Genomic DNA, 13482 nt, shown 5'->3' with positions numbered 1-13482 from the left:
CACCTTTGTGAGTAACCATGAGATGGCTGATTTGATGTGACTTCTGTAGACAGTGTGACATCCTCTCCCAGAATGCTCCTGTCACTTCCGATGAGCTCAGAAGCCTTTGGAAATGAGCAGGACCCTGGCTGTAGGAACGTGGTTTGGAACTGAACTTGGAGACTTGAGAATGAAGTCAGCTCTGCATCCCAGCTGATATTAGCAGCTCTGAGGATCGTGCTGGAAAAATGGGTCTTTGGGGCCAGACTGGCCTGGTTTCGAGTCTCAGCTTCTCCATCACACAAATCACTTTTTGTCTCTGAGCCTCAGTTTTCTCATCTGTAAAATGGAGGTGATAACACCTTTCTCACCGGGTTGTCCTAAGGCCTCAAGACAGTGTTTCGAAATCACCTGGCACAGGTAAACCCTCAGTAAGGGGTAGGGTAACAAGACACACGAGCAGGTGGAATAGGTGGGATAGTGTAGACTGAGGAGTCAAGATGCCATCCGCATCCAACTCCAAATAAAAGTGAGAAAGACCACCTTGAAGGAATCTTCAGGTAGCTGTAGGAGAGTGGGTCCCCCGATTCTTCTCCGCTTGGAAAATATAAAAAACGAGAGTGGAAAGGGAGAGAGGGATTTGTGAACTCGTTTCTTCAACAGTAGCTGCTGGGCTGCTTTGAATCCTGACCCAAAGGGAGAAGGGTGCTTATCCCTCACTTCAAACAGAATGAGAGAGAGGCTTTCTCCATGGGACTGACTGCTCAAAAGCTTAAAATGTGCCCCCTGCAGTTGGAGGCCTGGGGGGCGGGGCTCTGACACCCCCCTGGAAACTCCAGAGGACCCAGCCAGGCTGGGGAGTACTTCCGGGCAGGGCGGAGAGATGGAGAGTAGCTGGTGCTGGCTTAGGAAGTGGTGCTTGTCTTTAGTGGTGTGTCAAGGGTGCGTGGAACCTGGGGACGAGCTGTGACACCCAAGGCAGGAATATCAGCTTGGGATTCTGCCTGCAAGAGCTCCCACAAGAAGCCTGGGAGACCCCAGTGTTGGGAGTCTGGGGGGTGGGGGGCATGGGCTACTTGTAAACCAGAGTCTGAGGGGTGTGCACAGCTGATAGACAACAGACAGCAGTGGAATAGATCAGAAGGCTGTAGCAGGGACCTTCCGAAGAGCCAACGGAAGTGCCTACAGGAGAAGAGCCAGCTTTAGACATCTGGTCCTGGGGGAATAGAGACATCTTATGACAGCACCTGTAAGAACCTTCCTGTGCCCCTATGTTCCCTTCCAGCTGCTGCAGTTAGAGAGCTAAGGGGAGGGGGGCATTTCCATGGGTAGAAGAAGGGGGCATGCCCCACGCTTCCCTCCCTGGTGGCAGGTGGCCTGCATGAAGCCATCCTTAGGAGGCAGGAAAAGGGAACACGGTCTTTTCCTGGAGGGAAGGTTGAAGTGCTGCTTAATATATTAATATCTGGAATCAATGCTTTGAATTTCTGACATTTCATCACGACTGTGTCTTGTGACGTAAGGAGACTGAAAGACTTGGCTGCCACGCAGGGAGAGGGACCGGAGAGACCTTGTTTCTAAGCAGGGGCCTGAGGAAAGCTTCCTCCACTGAAAAAATTTGAAGGGAGCAGTGAAAGGCAAAAATAAATTCATGTTTTGATCGGATCCCAGGCTTTATTCAATGGACAGGTTACTTTTGTGATTACTGATATTACAAAAGGTAGGATCGAGGCTTCGGGCGATTTTTGGCGGTGGGCTGGAGTGGATAGAGAGTCCTGTGGAGTGTTTGTCACTTTCTGACTTCGGGACTTCTGGGATGAGTGGCGTGTGTCCTCAAACACTCCCTGGGACTGTGGCCTTGGTGAGTGAGCCGGAAGTGAGTCGGCTATGGGATGCAGTCAGTATTTTCTCTATCCTCTCAACGCCCTCAAAGTAGGTGGTATCCTTTCTTTATGCTCTTCTTTTGAGAATAGGGACATATTTTCCTTCAATTCACCCATCCCCAGAAATAAAATCAGGCTTTTGCTTTGTTAAGTAATACATGATGGTTAAAAATGAGGACTTTGCAGTCTGACCTGACTTGGGTGTGAACGCCAGATGGTCCACTAACTAACTAGCTGTGGGACTCTGGTCAAGTTAGTGAACCTCTCTTAGCCTCAGTTTCCTCACCTGCAGAATGGGGTTAATAATACCTATCTCTTCACATTGTAGAGTGAATGGAATTGGATAATTCATATCAGGGCTTAGCATGGCACACAGCACAGAGAAAGTACTCAACCAATAATGCCGGTTGTTTTTATTATCACCATCAGGTGCCATTTATATATATAATGTATCCTTTAGTTAACTTTAAAACATTGACCTTTCTTTTTTTTTCAACTTCATGGAGGATACAAAAGCATCCTTCGTTTTGCTATCCCTAGGACAACTTTGAGAGAATGACGATTCATGAGGAGACAGGGTTTTTCCGCAGTACTATACCTTCTTTCATTAGCAAAAGACTAATGTTGTCATGACACACAACAGACCATGGTGGGGGGTGGGGGGCTTGGGAAGATGCGTATCAGACACCAGAAGGTGGGATAACATTAATCATAAATCCATCTCAGTTATTACTCTGGATCCAGTCCTTATAAACATGATCTTGAATCTTCTCAAGATTCAATTACAGGTGAGAAAACTCGGCATCAGAAAAGCAAAGCAGACAGGCAGAGGCCACAGAGCAGGAAGGAGCGGCAGGACCCTGCAATGCTCCCTGTCCCGGGTCCCACGTCAGGTGCCTGATACGAGTCTGTCTGGTCAGCCAAGGACACTCAACACCTGTCTTTTATTGATACAGTTTAAATCTCAAGCCCTGGAGCCACAGGAAAAGGGGTATTTATTGGTTTGGGGCAGAGAGGGGAAAGGTGGGGGTGCTCTTCAGGGTTACAGAATCACCCAGGCTGCGTGTCAAATTCCTGTGAACCTCGTAGCGTGCTCCCCCACTCCACCATTTTTCCTTCCTCTCTGCAGATGCCCGATTCATGTTCTCTCATATTCCTCGCTCTCCGTCAATAAGCATTGCTTTCTGCATTTTGAAAGGCCTCTTTTAAAAGGTCTAAAAATATCAGAGAAGTAGTTTGATGTACAGGATGAGATCCACTAATAAGCAATTGCAACAGAGGCGACAGTCACGTGCTAATTGCCTGTCGGGCATTTTCTTCAAGGGCTCTTAGAAATGCAATATTTTGGTCATGTTACCCTTTGGGCTGCCTTTTCCTGAATGCATAAGAAATGATCAGCATGAGAGTTATCATCTCTGGAAATGTCAGTATTTAAATGTGGTAATCTTGATATTTGGGAGCCAACAGCTTCCACCCCTAAGTGGAAATATGAAGAGATAACATTTAATGAGCACTTACTATGTGCCAGGGGCTTTTCTTGGCGTCATCTCAACGATCCTCCCAACCACCCTATGAAACAGGAACTTGTTATTTCCATGTGGGCAATAAGGAAACTGAGGCACAGAGAGTCACTTGCCCAAGGTCACACACATAGCAGGTATTGGGATGTTATCCATATTTATGGAGCACCCAGCATGTACCTGGGAATAAAACATGTGTGGCCCTTGTCCAGATAGAATTTACGGTTAACTGAGGGATGCGTTGTTGCCTCACTCAGTATGGAGAGAGGTTCTTGGTCCTGAGAATAAAGACTAGAGAACACTGAACGAACTCCCTAGTTCCAGGCACTGTGCTAGGCTCTGGGGATAGGCTCATGAGCAAGGCATGGTCCTCTCCCTCAAAGAACTCCAAGCTTGGTGGTGGGATCAGACAAATACATAGGCAATTATGATGCAGGGTATTTTTTTTTTTTTTGTAGAAAATAAAAAAAATTGTCGTGGGTCAGAGCTTGGATTCGGACTGAATCCATTTAACTAGATATTTACCCAAATTATTCAACCCAATTAAGATGTTTACAATGATCAACATTGCAGCCACACACAGCGCAGAAACTCCTTCCTCATTAGCTAGATCTGTCTTCCTCTCCATTTTATCTAGCAGGTGTTGGCAGGGTATTGACCCAGGATCAAACTATGCCTTTCTTAGAAATGTGATTTTAATTAGAAATGGCTTATAAATCTTCATTGAGAGGAGCATAATTCAGAAAGATGAGTCTAAGCCACATACAGCCCCGCTCCCCCCACCCCATCATTAGCTGTTTCTCTTCCAGAAAAGCTCACTAGCAAATTTTACCGAGAGCTCAAGAAAATCCCAGTGTCCTTGGTTGTGGTCACGGACAGAGTTACGTGCTTGTTTGCATTGCTTGCAAATGAAATTGGCACTTTGCTTTTTTTCTGCTATAGACTTTTGAATCTACTCTTTAAAAATCACCCCGGCAGATGCCCCCGTTAGAGAGATACTTGTCTACTGTCCCACTTACTGCAGCCAACCAGGCTCATCTTCAGAGCACAGTCTCTCTCTGGTCAGTCAGTCTTGGATTCAGATTCTAACTCCAACACTTACTTACCTAGGTGTCTCTGGACAAGGTATACACCCTCTCCAAGACTCAGTTTCCTCATCTCAACAAATAGGGATAATGAGAGTAGCTGTCCCATAGGACTGAGTTGATTTCAATAATGTATGTAAAGTTCCTGGTGCATAATAGATGCTCCATAAGTGGTAGCCATTATTTGCTCTTTAAGAGTCACACGGCAAGGAGGGAATCCAAAACTTGCCAGGTTAGGTTCCCTGATTCTGCACATGAAGATGAAGAAACCAGAGAGGTCAAGTGACTTGTCCAAAGTCACACAGCTAGGTATCGAGAATGCTGGTGTTAGGCTGGTGAGGGCCGTGCATGCCCCACCGCTGTTCAGAACTCTGGAAACATCTTGCCATGGAAAAGGAGAGATAGAGATAGAACATTCTAGGAGAAAGAAGAGGAAGGGCATGGCGTATTCGAAAACGAGTTTGGCTTCTGTGTAGACCAAGTAATGAGAGATGGGGCTGGAAAAGTTGACAGGGAACAGATCATGCACAGCCTTTTAAACCTCGGTAAGGACATGAATCTTCATTTGGAGGACAGTGTAGGGCCATTTAATTGTTTTCACCAGGGAAATAACAATATCATACTTGCATTGAAAGAGAATGGGTTGGAAGAAGGTCAGATTGAAGGTAAAGAGGGCAGTTGGGGGACAGGTTGAATAGTCCAGGGTAGAGACAAACGTGCCCTGACCAGGTAGTGACCTTGGGGAAGGAGGCAGTGTCTGTAGAACAGTGACCCTGAGGCAGCTGATTGGACACAAGGGGTGAGGGAGAGGAAGAAGCCATGGTGAAGCTTAGATTTCTGCCTGAACATGTGGGTACACAATTGCGTTGTCTATTTAGATGGGGAATGTTTCACCATCAGATAATCGATCGGGGAAAGGTATTCAGGACTTTAGTCATCCTCCACTGCTGTGGTTTTCAACCAGGGGTGCTTCTGCCCCCCAGGGAACATTTAGCAATATCTGGACACATTTTTAGTTGTCACCACTGGAGAGTGCTACTGGCATCTAATGGACAGAGGCCAGGAACGCTCGGCATCCTACAATGCACAGGACAACCTGTTGGCCCCCAAAGTCTAGAGTACCAAGGCGCCTGCTCGGCTGAAGTTCAAAGCCTCAAAAGAAGTAACACATTAGACTTTTCCGGTTACCAAAAGCGTTAGTGGGAATTCATGGAGCAGAGTCCTCCCTAATTTGACAATCCCAAGGGATAGGAAAACTTGGGCGACATTGTGTGTGAAGAGAAAGAGTATTAAAAGACTGATTTACCAGAGCTCTGTGGGGGAACATTTTGTCAGGCAGGGTGCCAGAGAGGACTTGTTTCTTGGGGGGAGAATGGCGATACGCCTCCATCCCCGATGTGTTACATGATAAGTTCTAGCTTTGGTTCAGCGTCTCATTGGTATGAGACAAGACTACATTCAGCCAACAGTGAAGATTCAGATTAGACGGATTCAGTGTACATTTGTACATTTCTTTCCACGGTACAACTTATTTCTATCTCCAAGCTCCTATATATTTTTCGCCATTTTTTTTTGGTACTTCTTATTTACTATCTTGATTCATGGTTATTTATGAATGTTCTCTCCAATGGAATTGTGGGTTCTTTGGGACAAGACCCCAGGTCTGGTTCATTTTAGTGCACCCCAAATGTCTGTCATGCTAGGTATTCAATATAGACCTCAGAGGTCACCCTGACTGTGTCCCAGGCTGTAGAGGGGTATTATTCTCTGTCATTGCTGCCACTGAGCTACGACCCACCTGGACCCATTGAAGCCCTCGACCACACTGAACCCCTCCCAGAAACCACCCCAACTGTATCGTCTTTCCGCTTCGTGAAATCCAGAAACCCCAAGGCTCTTTCAGGCTTGCAAGCAGACCGCTAGACATGGCTAATTTTCAAGTTATTAAATAAAACTACCGATTGCATAAATTCCAATTTAGGCAGAACTACATTAGATCAAAATTGAGCCCCGTAAGAAATTTTCTCAGCACAGTTTGAAAACAGGAATTTCGAAGGGAAAAATGCCACCATCTCCTGATAGAAGGTGTCCTATTACCGGCAATGATGATTTTGAATTTAGCTGTCAGAAAGATTGCCGAGAAAAATATGTTGGTTTATTCAGTCCAAGAAGGGTTTAATTGGCTTCTGTCAGATTTTATATAAGTGCTACTTGCCACCGAACCCCCACATGGATTCTGCCGCTTTTAAATTTAACAGCTGACGGCTGAGTCTTTGGAGGCTGTGGGAATGCTGAAAGGGGGGCTAGAGTAGGTCTCTTTCCACAGTTGTGCAAATGCTTGTCTAACCGGAGTTTAGATGGGGGTCACAGGAGTAAAGATGGCACACATCCCACTGTCTCAGCTCTATTTTCAGGTTATTCCCTGTAAGTATATATTTTTCGAGAGTTTTCAGAAGGGTGTTCCATGTGATTGTCTTTTTTCCTTTCTGTATCCCCAACACCTAAAATCATGCATGGCACATACTTGGAGCTCAATACATATTAGTTGAATGAATGAATGTTCTCATTGGGAGCCTGTACTCTTCCCTTGCCGCCTCCCTACCCCCCATGGATACTGTGCTTTTTTTTTTTTAAAGTACCACTATGGATAAGTGCCCTTGACATTCTCAAGCAGGTGTTGTGTAGGGTAAGGGATTTCTCTCTTTTTCAGGTTACTCTCCATCAGTGTGTTGCTTGGGAGTGGCAGTGTCTGAGTTTTTGTGCAATCATTTGTGCCCGTCACGGCTGTTCAGTCAGTCCAATACTCATTTCCAATACCTTCACTTGTCCCCCTTGCCACTGCTTTCCACACTCATGTTAGGGACACACTTTCCCAGCCATTCTGGCAGTTAGAAAAGTCAGGGGACGCCATTCTGGCAAATGAGACGTAAGAGAAAATAATGCTGGGAAGGTGCCAGGAAAGCCTTTCTTGGCCTCCTAAAAGCGGCAAACGTCGCTCTCCCTCTCTCCTGTCTGTTGGAATGGGACTGTGACGCCTAGAGCTGAGACCGCCATTCTGGGATCGTGAGGGAAAAGGACCTGTCAGTCCTGACATTCGTGAGCTCCTGAACCAATGCCTAGACTTCTTAGATGAGAAAAACAAATTCATTGTGTTCATGTCACTGCTTTTTCATTTTTCTCTTCCTTGCAGCTAAATGAGATCCTAACTGATAACACATGGTCTTCTTTTCTTCTCACTTCCCTCTGGTTCCCGTGAGATTGAAACTGAGTAATGGGACTGGGCTAAGACTGCAATCATGCTCAGGGGCTCCCCCTTTTCTGTCACTAAGGATTCTAACCGGGTCAAGCATTTCTGCCACCAGGATGAACCCTCTCCTGCAAGGCACCTACCTCATGCTTCATGGAAATCCATTCTCACACCAGTTCTAAAGCTGCATCCCTAGACGTGCCTCTTCCCTCTGCCCCTTAGGTTGGGACATGGCCTTGCTCATGATGGACCCCATTCTGTGACTTTACAGTTAATACTCAGCTTCCTCCAGACTTCATCTCTCGGCCGACCATGTGTTCAAAATGGCGACTGTGGCACTCATATCATCAGAGAAGAGAGAGCAGCACAAATAATAATAATAACCACTGTCATCACTTACTGCGGGCTAACAGTGTACTGAGTACTGTGCTCAGTGATTTTGCATGCATTATTTTATTTCCTCCTTCTAGAACATCTATGGATAGACCCTCTTCCTAGTCAACCCATCTCACAGAACCAGAGTGTATCGGGTAGGAGATTTGCACTCACCTTTGCCTGACTTCAAAGGCAGAGCCCCTACAGAGTCACTAAGCTTACCCCCCATCAGGTAGACTCTGATGTGTTTCTCCGACCGTCCCCCTCCCCCACCCTATCCTCCCCATTGTGCAGCATCTGCCTGCTCACAGTTGAGACAAAGAGCTCGCTTCCTTCTGTCCAACGTAAAGACAGTGCCTATTGTTCCTTCTGTATCAGGAGGTAAAGAACATATGCTTTGCCTGCATCCTGATTTATCACGGTGGGGAGCCAGTGGGCCTGCAATTAGACACAGCCAGATTTGCCTAGGCAAGCATTACCAGTCCAAAGCATGAGGGCATAAAGCAAAAAACAAAACAAAACAACAACGTGAATTCTGCAGTTGTCTCATGCCATCACAATGGAGCCAGAAGAAAGAGAAGGACTCACTGATCATCTTCCTGGCCTAAGTTGTGTGTGATATAAAAATGAAGGCTGCCACTGCCGGGATTCTTCAGAATTGGGTTTCATGTGGTGGTTAGATCTTTTATTATTATTATTTTTTTTTTAGGGTAATCAGTGATTCAGTGCAGGGGGCGTGGTCTCAGTGATTAGAGGCCAGAAAAATCACCCAGCGTCCAGACAGCTTTGAACAAAGAGCAATGAGTCACCTGTACGTACCTTTTCGGGCCACAATTTCTTGTTATCTGGACAAGGAGGAAAATCATTTCATGTGCGCAGGGGAAATATATTGTGCTGGGAGTCAAAGTATTTCTTGGGGGAAATCTTTCTAAATATGTTGGTTCCCCGTGTCTGAGTCCAGGCAGCTGGCTGCGTGGACAGTGGGCTGGACTTCTGAGACTTTCTCTGAGTATCTCCATTTTCACCACAAAGGTAGGGGTCAGAGAGGCTCAGGCCAAGGTCATGTCCATACCTGGAATTCTGCCTAATTTGTCCCCTCCTCCCTGAACCTGCCAACTCACCTCTCAACAGAGAACCAGCCAGTGGGGCTCCTCAAGGCTCAGTCTACCCTGGTGCAAAAGGGGTTAATAACAACACCTCCATCATAGGGTCGATAAAAGGATTAAACAAAATGTCATCATGGCTCAAATTTCATAGTATTTCCTCTGTGCCAAGCTCTGTTCTAAGAGCTTTATCCATATCAATTCATCAAATCCCCACGACAGCCCTATGAGAGAGGAGTATTTTCAGCTGTATTTCATCTGCTCTAAGATGCACATCTTTCCACATTTTAATAGCTCTGAAACTGGGGCACATTTTATCATTGAAACAGGTTATAGTGTAATCAGTACAGTTTTCTTTCTTTGCAGCACAAGGAAATTATGATGCATCTTGAAATGAAAGCTGTCTTAGATTAGGTAAAATACGGTGTGCCTGTTTCACAGATGAGGAAACTGAGGCAGGGAGAGGCACTGATTTCCTCAAGGCCACACAATCTAGTCAAGTGGCAGAGCTGGGATTTGTACCCAGGGAGTTTGCTAAGAATCTGCTCTTCTAATCACTAAGCTAGTGAGGGTATGAGCAGAGCACCCAGCGTCATCCCCGGATGTTTTAGGATGTGCACAAATTAGGGAAGCAGCTTTCTGTCTGGTTTTTCAGTGAGATAGAAAGTTCAGGCACCAAGAGACACAGCTTGTATAAAGAATTCCACACCTTTATAGTTTTTGCCAAATCCCATTTCTGCATTTCCATTCTAGAGTGTGGAGGAGGTGTTCTAAGTGTCCCTCTTTTTTTTTTTCTTTTTTTTTTTTTTTGGCTTTTCCAAGGAAAAAAATGTGGGTCCATGCTATGTATACAAGTCCTGTTCCCCCTTTTCCCCGTGGCTAATCCCACGAGACTCCTCTTTTGCTTCCTTGGGAAGCAAAGGGAGAAGGAATTCTCTACCTGATTAGGGAGCCAGAGCCCCACAGAAGGTTTCCTCAAGAGAAGACATTCAAGCAGAGGATTTGCATGTATTATTCATATGCCTTCTGTTGAAATGAAACTACATGAAGATGTTGTCCAAGGCAGAGGGTCATGGTAACATTAGTTACAAGGTCGCAGCCTCCATCTCTGTGAGGAGGAAGGTAGCTCGTTTCATTGGACTTCAGGACCCCTTTGAGGGGTTTCCCCGAGTGTCACCTATGACACTAGTGCACGGTGGACTCAGTAGTAAGTGGCATCGCCATGCAGCCCCGTGTGGCCTCACCTTCATCGTCTACGGAACCGGATCATCCCCCAGAACAATTCTCACTGGACAGTTACCTGGCTGCCGGGCATTTGGTACTCTCTTTTTATATGTCACCCCCCTCAAAATAAACAAAAACTATCTGAAGCCAGTGACTGTGCCTAATGCCTTCTGTGTATCCCCCTGATGCATGCTAACCACTGTCACTGCTTGAAGAACATGGCGAGGCAGAAAAGGCTTTGATCCTGGAGCCAGACAGATCCGAGTTCAAATCCCTACTCTATTCTTTGTTGGCCAGGTGTTCTTGGGTAAGGGACCTGTCCTCACTGGAACCTCAGCGTTGCCATCTGTTGCAGGAGGTAACAGTTCACACCTTGAAGTATTGTAGAAGGTTCTGGAATATCACACGTAGACTTTTGCTCAGAATGTGGCACGTGGTAAATATTCAATATATGTTAACTATCATTATTGTTATCACTACCACTGCAATCCTTCTTGGTTTGATTTACACCAGAAATCGATCGTAATCTTGACACATTTTCTTATGGCCTGTCTCTTTTGAGTTAGCCTGGTTTAGGTCAATCAGTGCTTTATGGTAGCTCAAAAAATTGAAATGCGAAAGGCGTGATCCTTCAGAGGTAAACCAGGGACACCCTGAGGTCTTCATCATTTCCCAGAAAGTGGGGCGCAGCAGGATATAAATGAGTCTTTTGCGTCTGAGGGCTGAGTTCATCCAACAGTTTTCTGGATGCCTCCTCCCCTTCTGACCTCCCTGAGTCTCACCTACCCTCCTCCCAAGAAAGAGATATCATTCCAACCTCTGTATCTCTGTGTCTTCCTCTACTTTCTCCACCTCTCTATCGCAAGGTGGAAAACAATTACATTTGCTTGGGTACTTGACTTCTTTCCTCAAATCTCCATCTCTCTCTCTCTCTCTCTCTCTCTCTCTCTCTCTCTCTCTCACACACACACACACACACACACACACACACACACACACGAGTCCGAGTTCCCACAACACCCACTGATACTTCCTCAGCATATCACTAATCACCCTGCGTTATAATTATCTTGTCTTATCTCTTTCATTCCCCATCCCAAACACACACACTATAGATTGTGAATTTTTTTAAAGGCAAGTCTCATCTGTTACAAGAGCATGTGTTGAGCACAAAACAAAGGTTCAATAAATGTTTGCTAAATCAATCAAATCACAATATAACTAAAATCTAGGGAGTGCTTGCTGTGAGCCAGGAGCTGTTCTAAGGAGCTTCAGGCATACCATTTAATGCTCACAGCAAAGCCACGAGGGGGCACTATGATAGCCCCATTTTACAGATGGCAACACTGAGCAGAGAAGTTCTGCAACTTGCCCAGCATCACAGTGCTGCTAAGCAGCAGATCCAGGGTTCAAATCTCTTTGGGTCCATTGCCCATGCTGTCACACTCACCTCTGCTTCTGAAACAGCCACCTTGCTCCTCATTCTTTCCCATGTTCTCTTCCCCCCACTGCTATGCCGGGGGGTTTCAGTCCCAGAGAGGGCTGCACTGGACGGAACCCACTTCTGTGTAGCATTTTGAGATGAAAGAAGACATATGACAACTGCATCTTCCAGAATGAGCTCACTAAGAGGGCTGAGCGACGAGGGGTGAATAACCCTTAGAAAATAGCTCTGGAACACTTTGGACTCCCATGTAAGCACAGCTGAGTTTTAAGCTGCCTTTTGTGCACTGACTTCCCCCCCCAGGTCCCCATTCCTAGGACAGGACTCTAGGTGATCCGGTGTGACTTTTGACCCTCTCTCTCACTGTTCACCTACTCTGGCCAATCCCGGTGAAAAATGGATATAACAACACAGACACACTTAACAAAGACATAACTGGCCTACTCAGTTACAATCATTCAAAACCAGAAACACTTGACTTGAGTCATTAAATGCATAGTGATGATTGTTCTTTGTCTTCCGAATCACCAACAGTATTTCATGTCACACATACACATTATCAAGTGTTACCATCATGCTAAACAATTTCCATATCTTACTTCACTTAGTCCTCACACTATGTCTTCCTTGTAGATGTTCCTGTTCTCATTTCTCAGACACGAGGAAATAAAGGCTCAGGGAGGCTAAGCAACTTGTCTAATGTCAATAGCTGGTGAGGGGCAAAATCAGGCTTCCAAACCGAGTTGGGCGCTCTGCAGTCTCTCCGTAAGACAGAGGACGTGCACGAACCTCGAGCCCAGCGGATCTCTGAAAATAATTTCTGAAACGGCAAACCTACAATTCATCTTCATTTTTTTCTGATGTTCTACAGTGTCACTGCCGATTTATCCCATCATTTTGGAATTACTGGCTAATAGGATGGCCCAGCTCACCGTTCTGGCTGCTGTTTCCATTCTTGACGAGAAACCAACCATTGATAGTAACAGTGATGTGTCTCAACAATTTAATTACACTATGATTCTTCTCTTTTCCCCCGTCCCTTGTTGGTCTGGAGGCTAATTCCTATTTTACTTGGTCATGAAAACATAATTGGTTCCATCAGAGTGGGAAGTTCACTTACCTGTGATGGAAATTCTGAAGCAAAAAAGGGCCAGAGGGCCCCCGAGGTGGGGGAACTCTGCATCTTCTTGATGGCTGATACCTTGGTCATCTTGGAAACCCGTCAGGCTTCGCCTGTGCCCCCAAGGGAAGAGTTTTTCCAGAAGCTTCTACTTCAGCCGCCACTGTTGTGAGGGTCTCCAGCAAGTTCACCCTTGTTCTCAAATGTCAATTACACAGACTCCAAACCGTTTCTGACCCAGCAGTAATGGAAAGCAAGTCACCCGGGTCCAACCGACAGGATAAGGAAGTCCAGACAGGGTCGATAAGGAAAGCCTGGAATTCTTCACTTTTTAGAAAGTTACAAACTTTTGGGAGCTTTCCCTCTCTTTGAAAAGGAGTATCTGTCTCTCCCATAAACAAAAATAAAATATGAACTAAAAAAATAAAACTCCACTGAAGAAGTCTGAGGGGGGCCCATGGAGGGGCCCCCAGATGCCCATTTTAAGGCAGTCCTAACAAGC

General features: G+C 45.8%; 1 protein-coding gene across 1 annotated transcript in view; it reads right to left on the bottom strand.

Annotated features, from left to right (window-relative positions):
* Positions 1-13070, bottom strand: part of CCDC60 (coiled-coil domain containing 60) — a gene marked incomplete at its 5' end in the record, with an annotated part of 127747 nt that extends 114677 nt beyond the window's left edge. The window contains one exon of the mRNA XM_081037769.1: positions 12981-13070. Within this exon, the coding sequence (XP_080893895.1) occupies positions 12981-13070 (90 nt within the window). The remainder of the gene's footprint in view (positions 1-12980) is intronic.
* Between the last annotated feature and the right edge of the window lie 412 nt (positions 13071-13482).

This window comes from Rhinolophus hipposideros (assembly GCF_964194185.1).
Source record: "Rhinolophus hipposideros genome assembly, chromosome: 24".
NCBI classification, from domain to species: domain Eukaryota; kingdom Metazoa; phylum Chordata; class Mammalia; order Chiroptera; family Rhinolophidae; genus Rhinolophus; species Rhinolophus hipposideros.
This window is presented reverse-complemented; position numbering and strand designations above follow the sequence as displayed.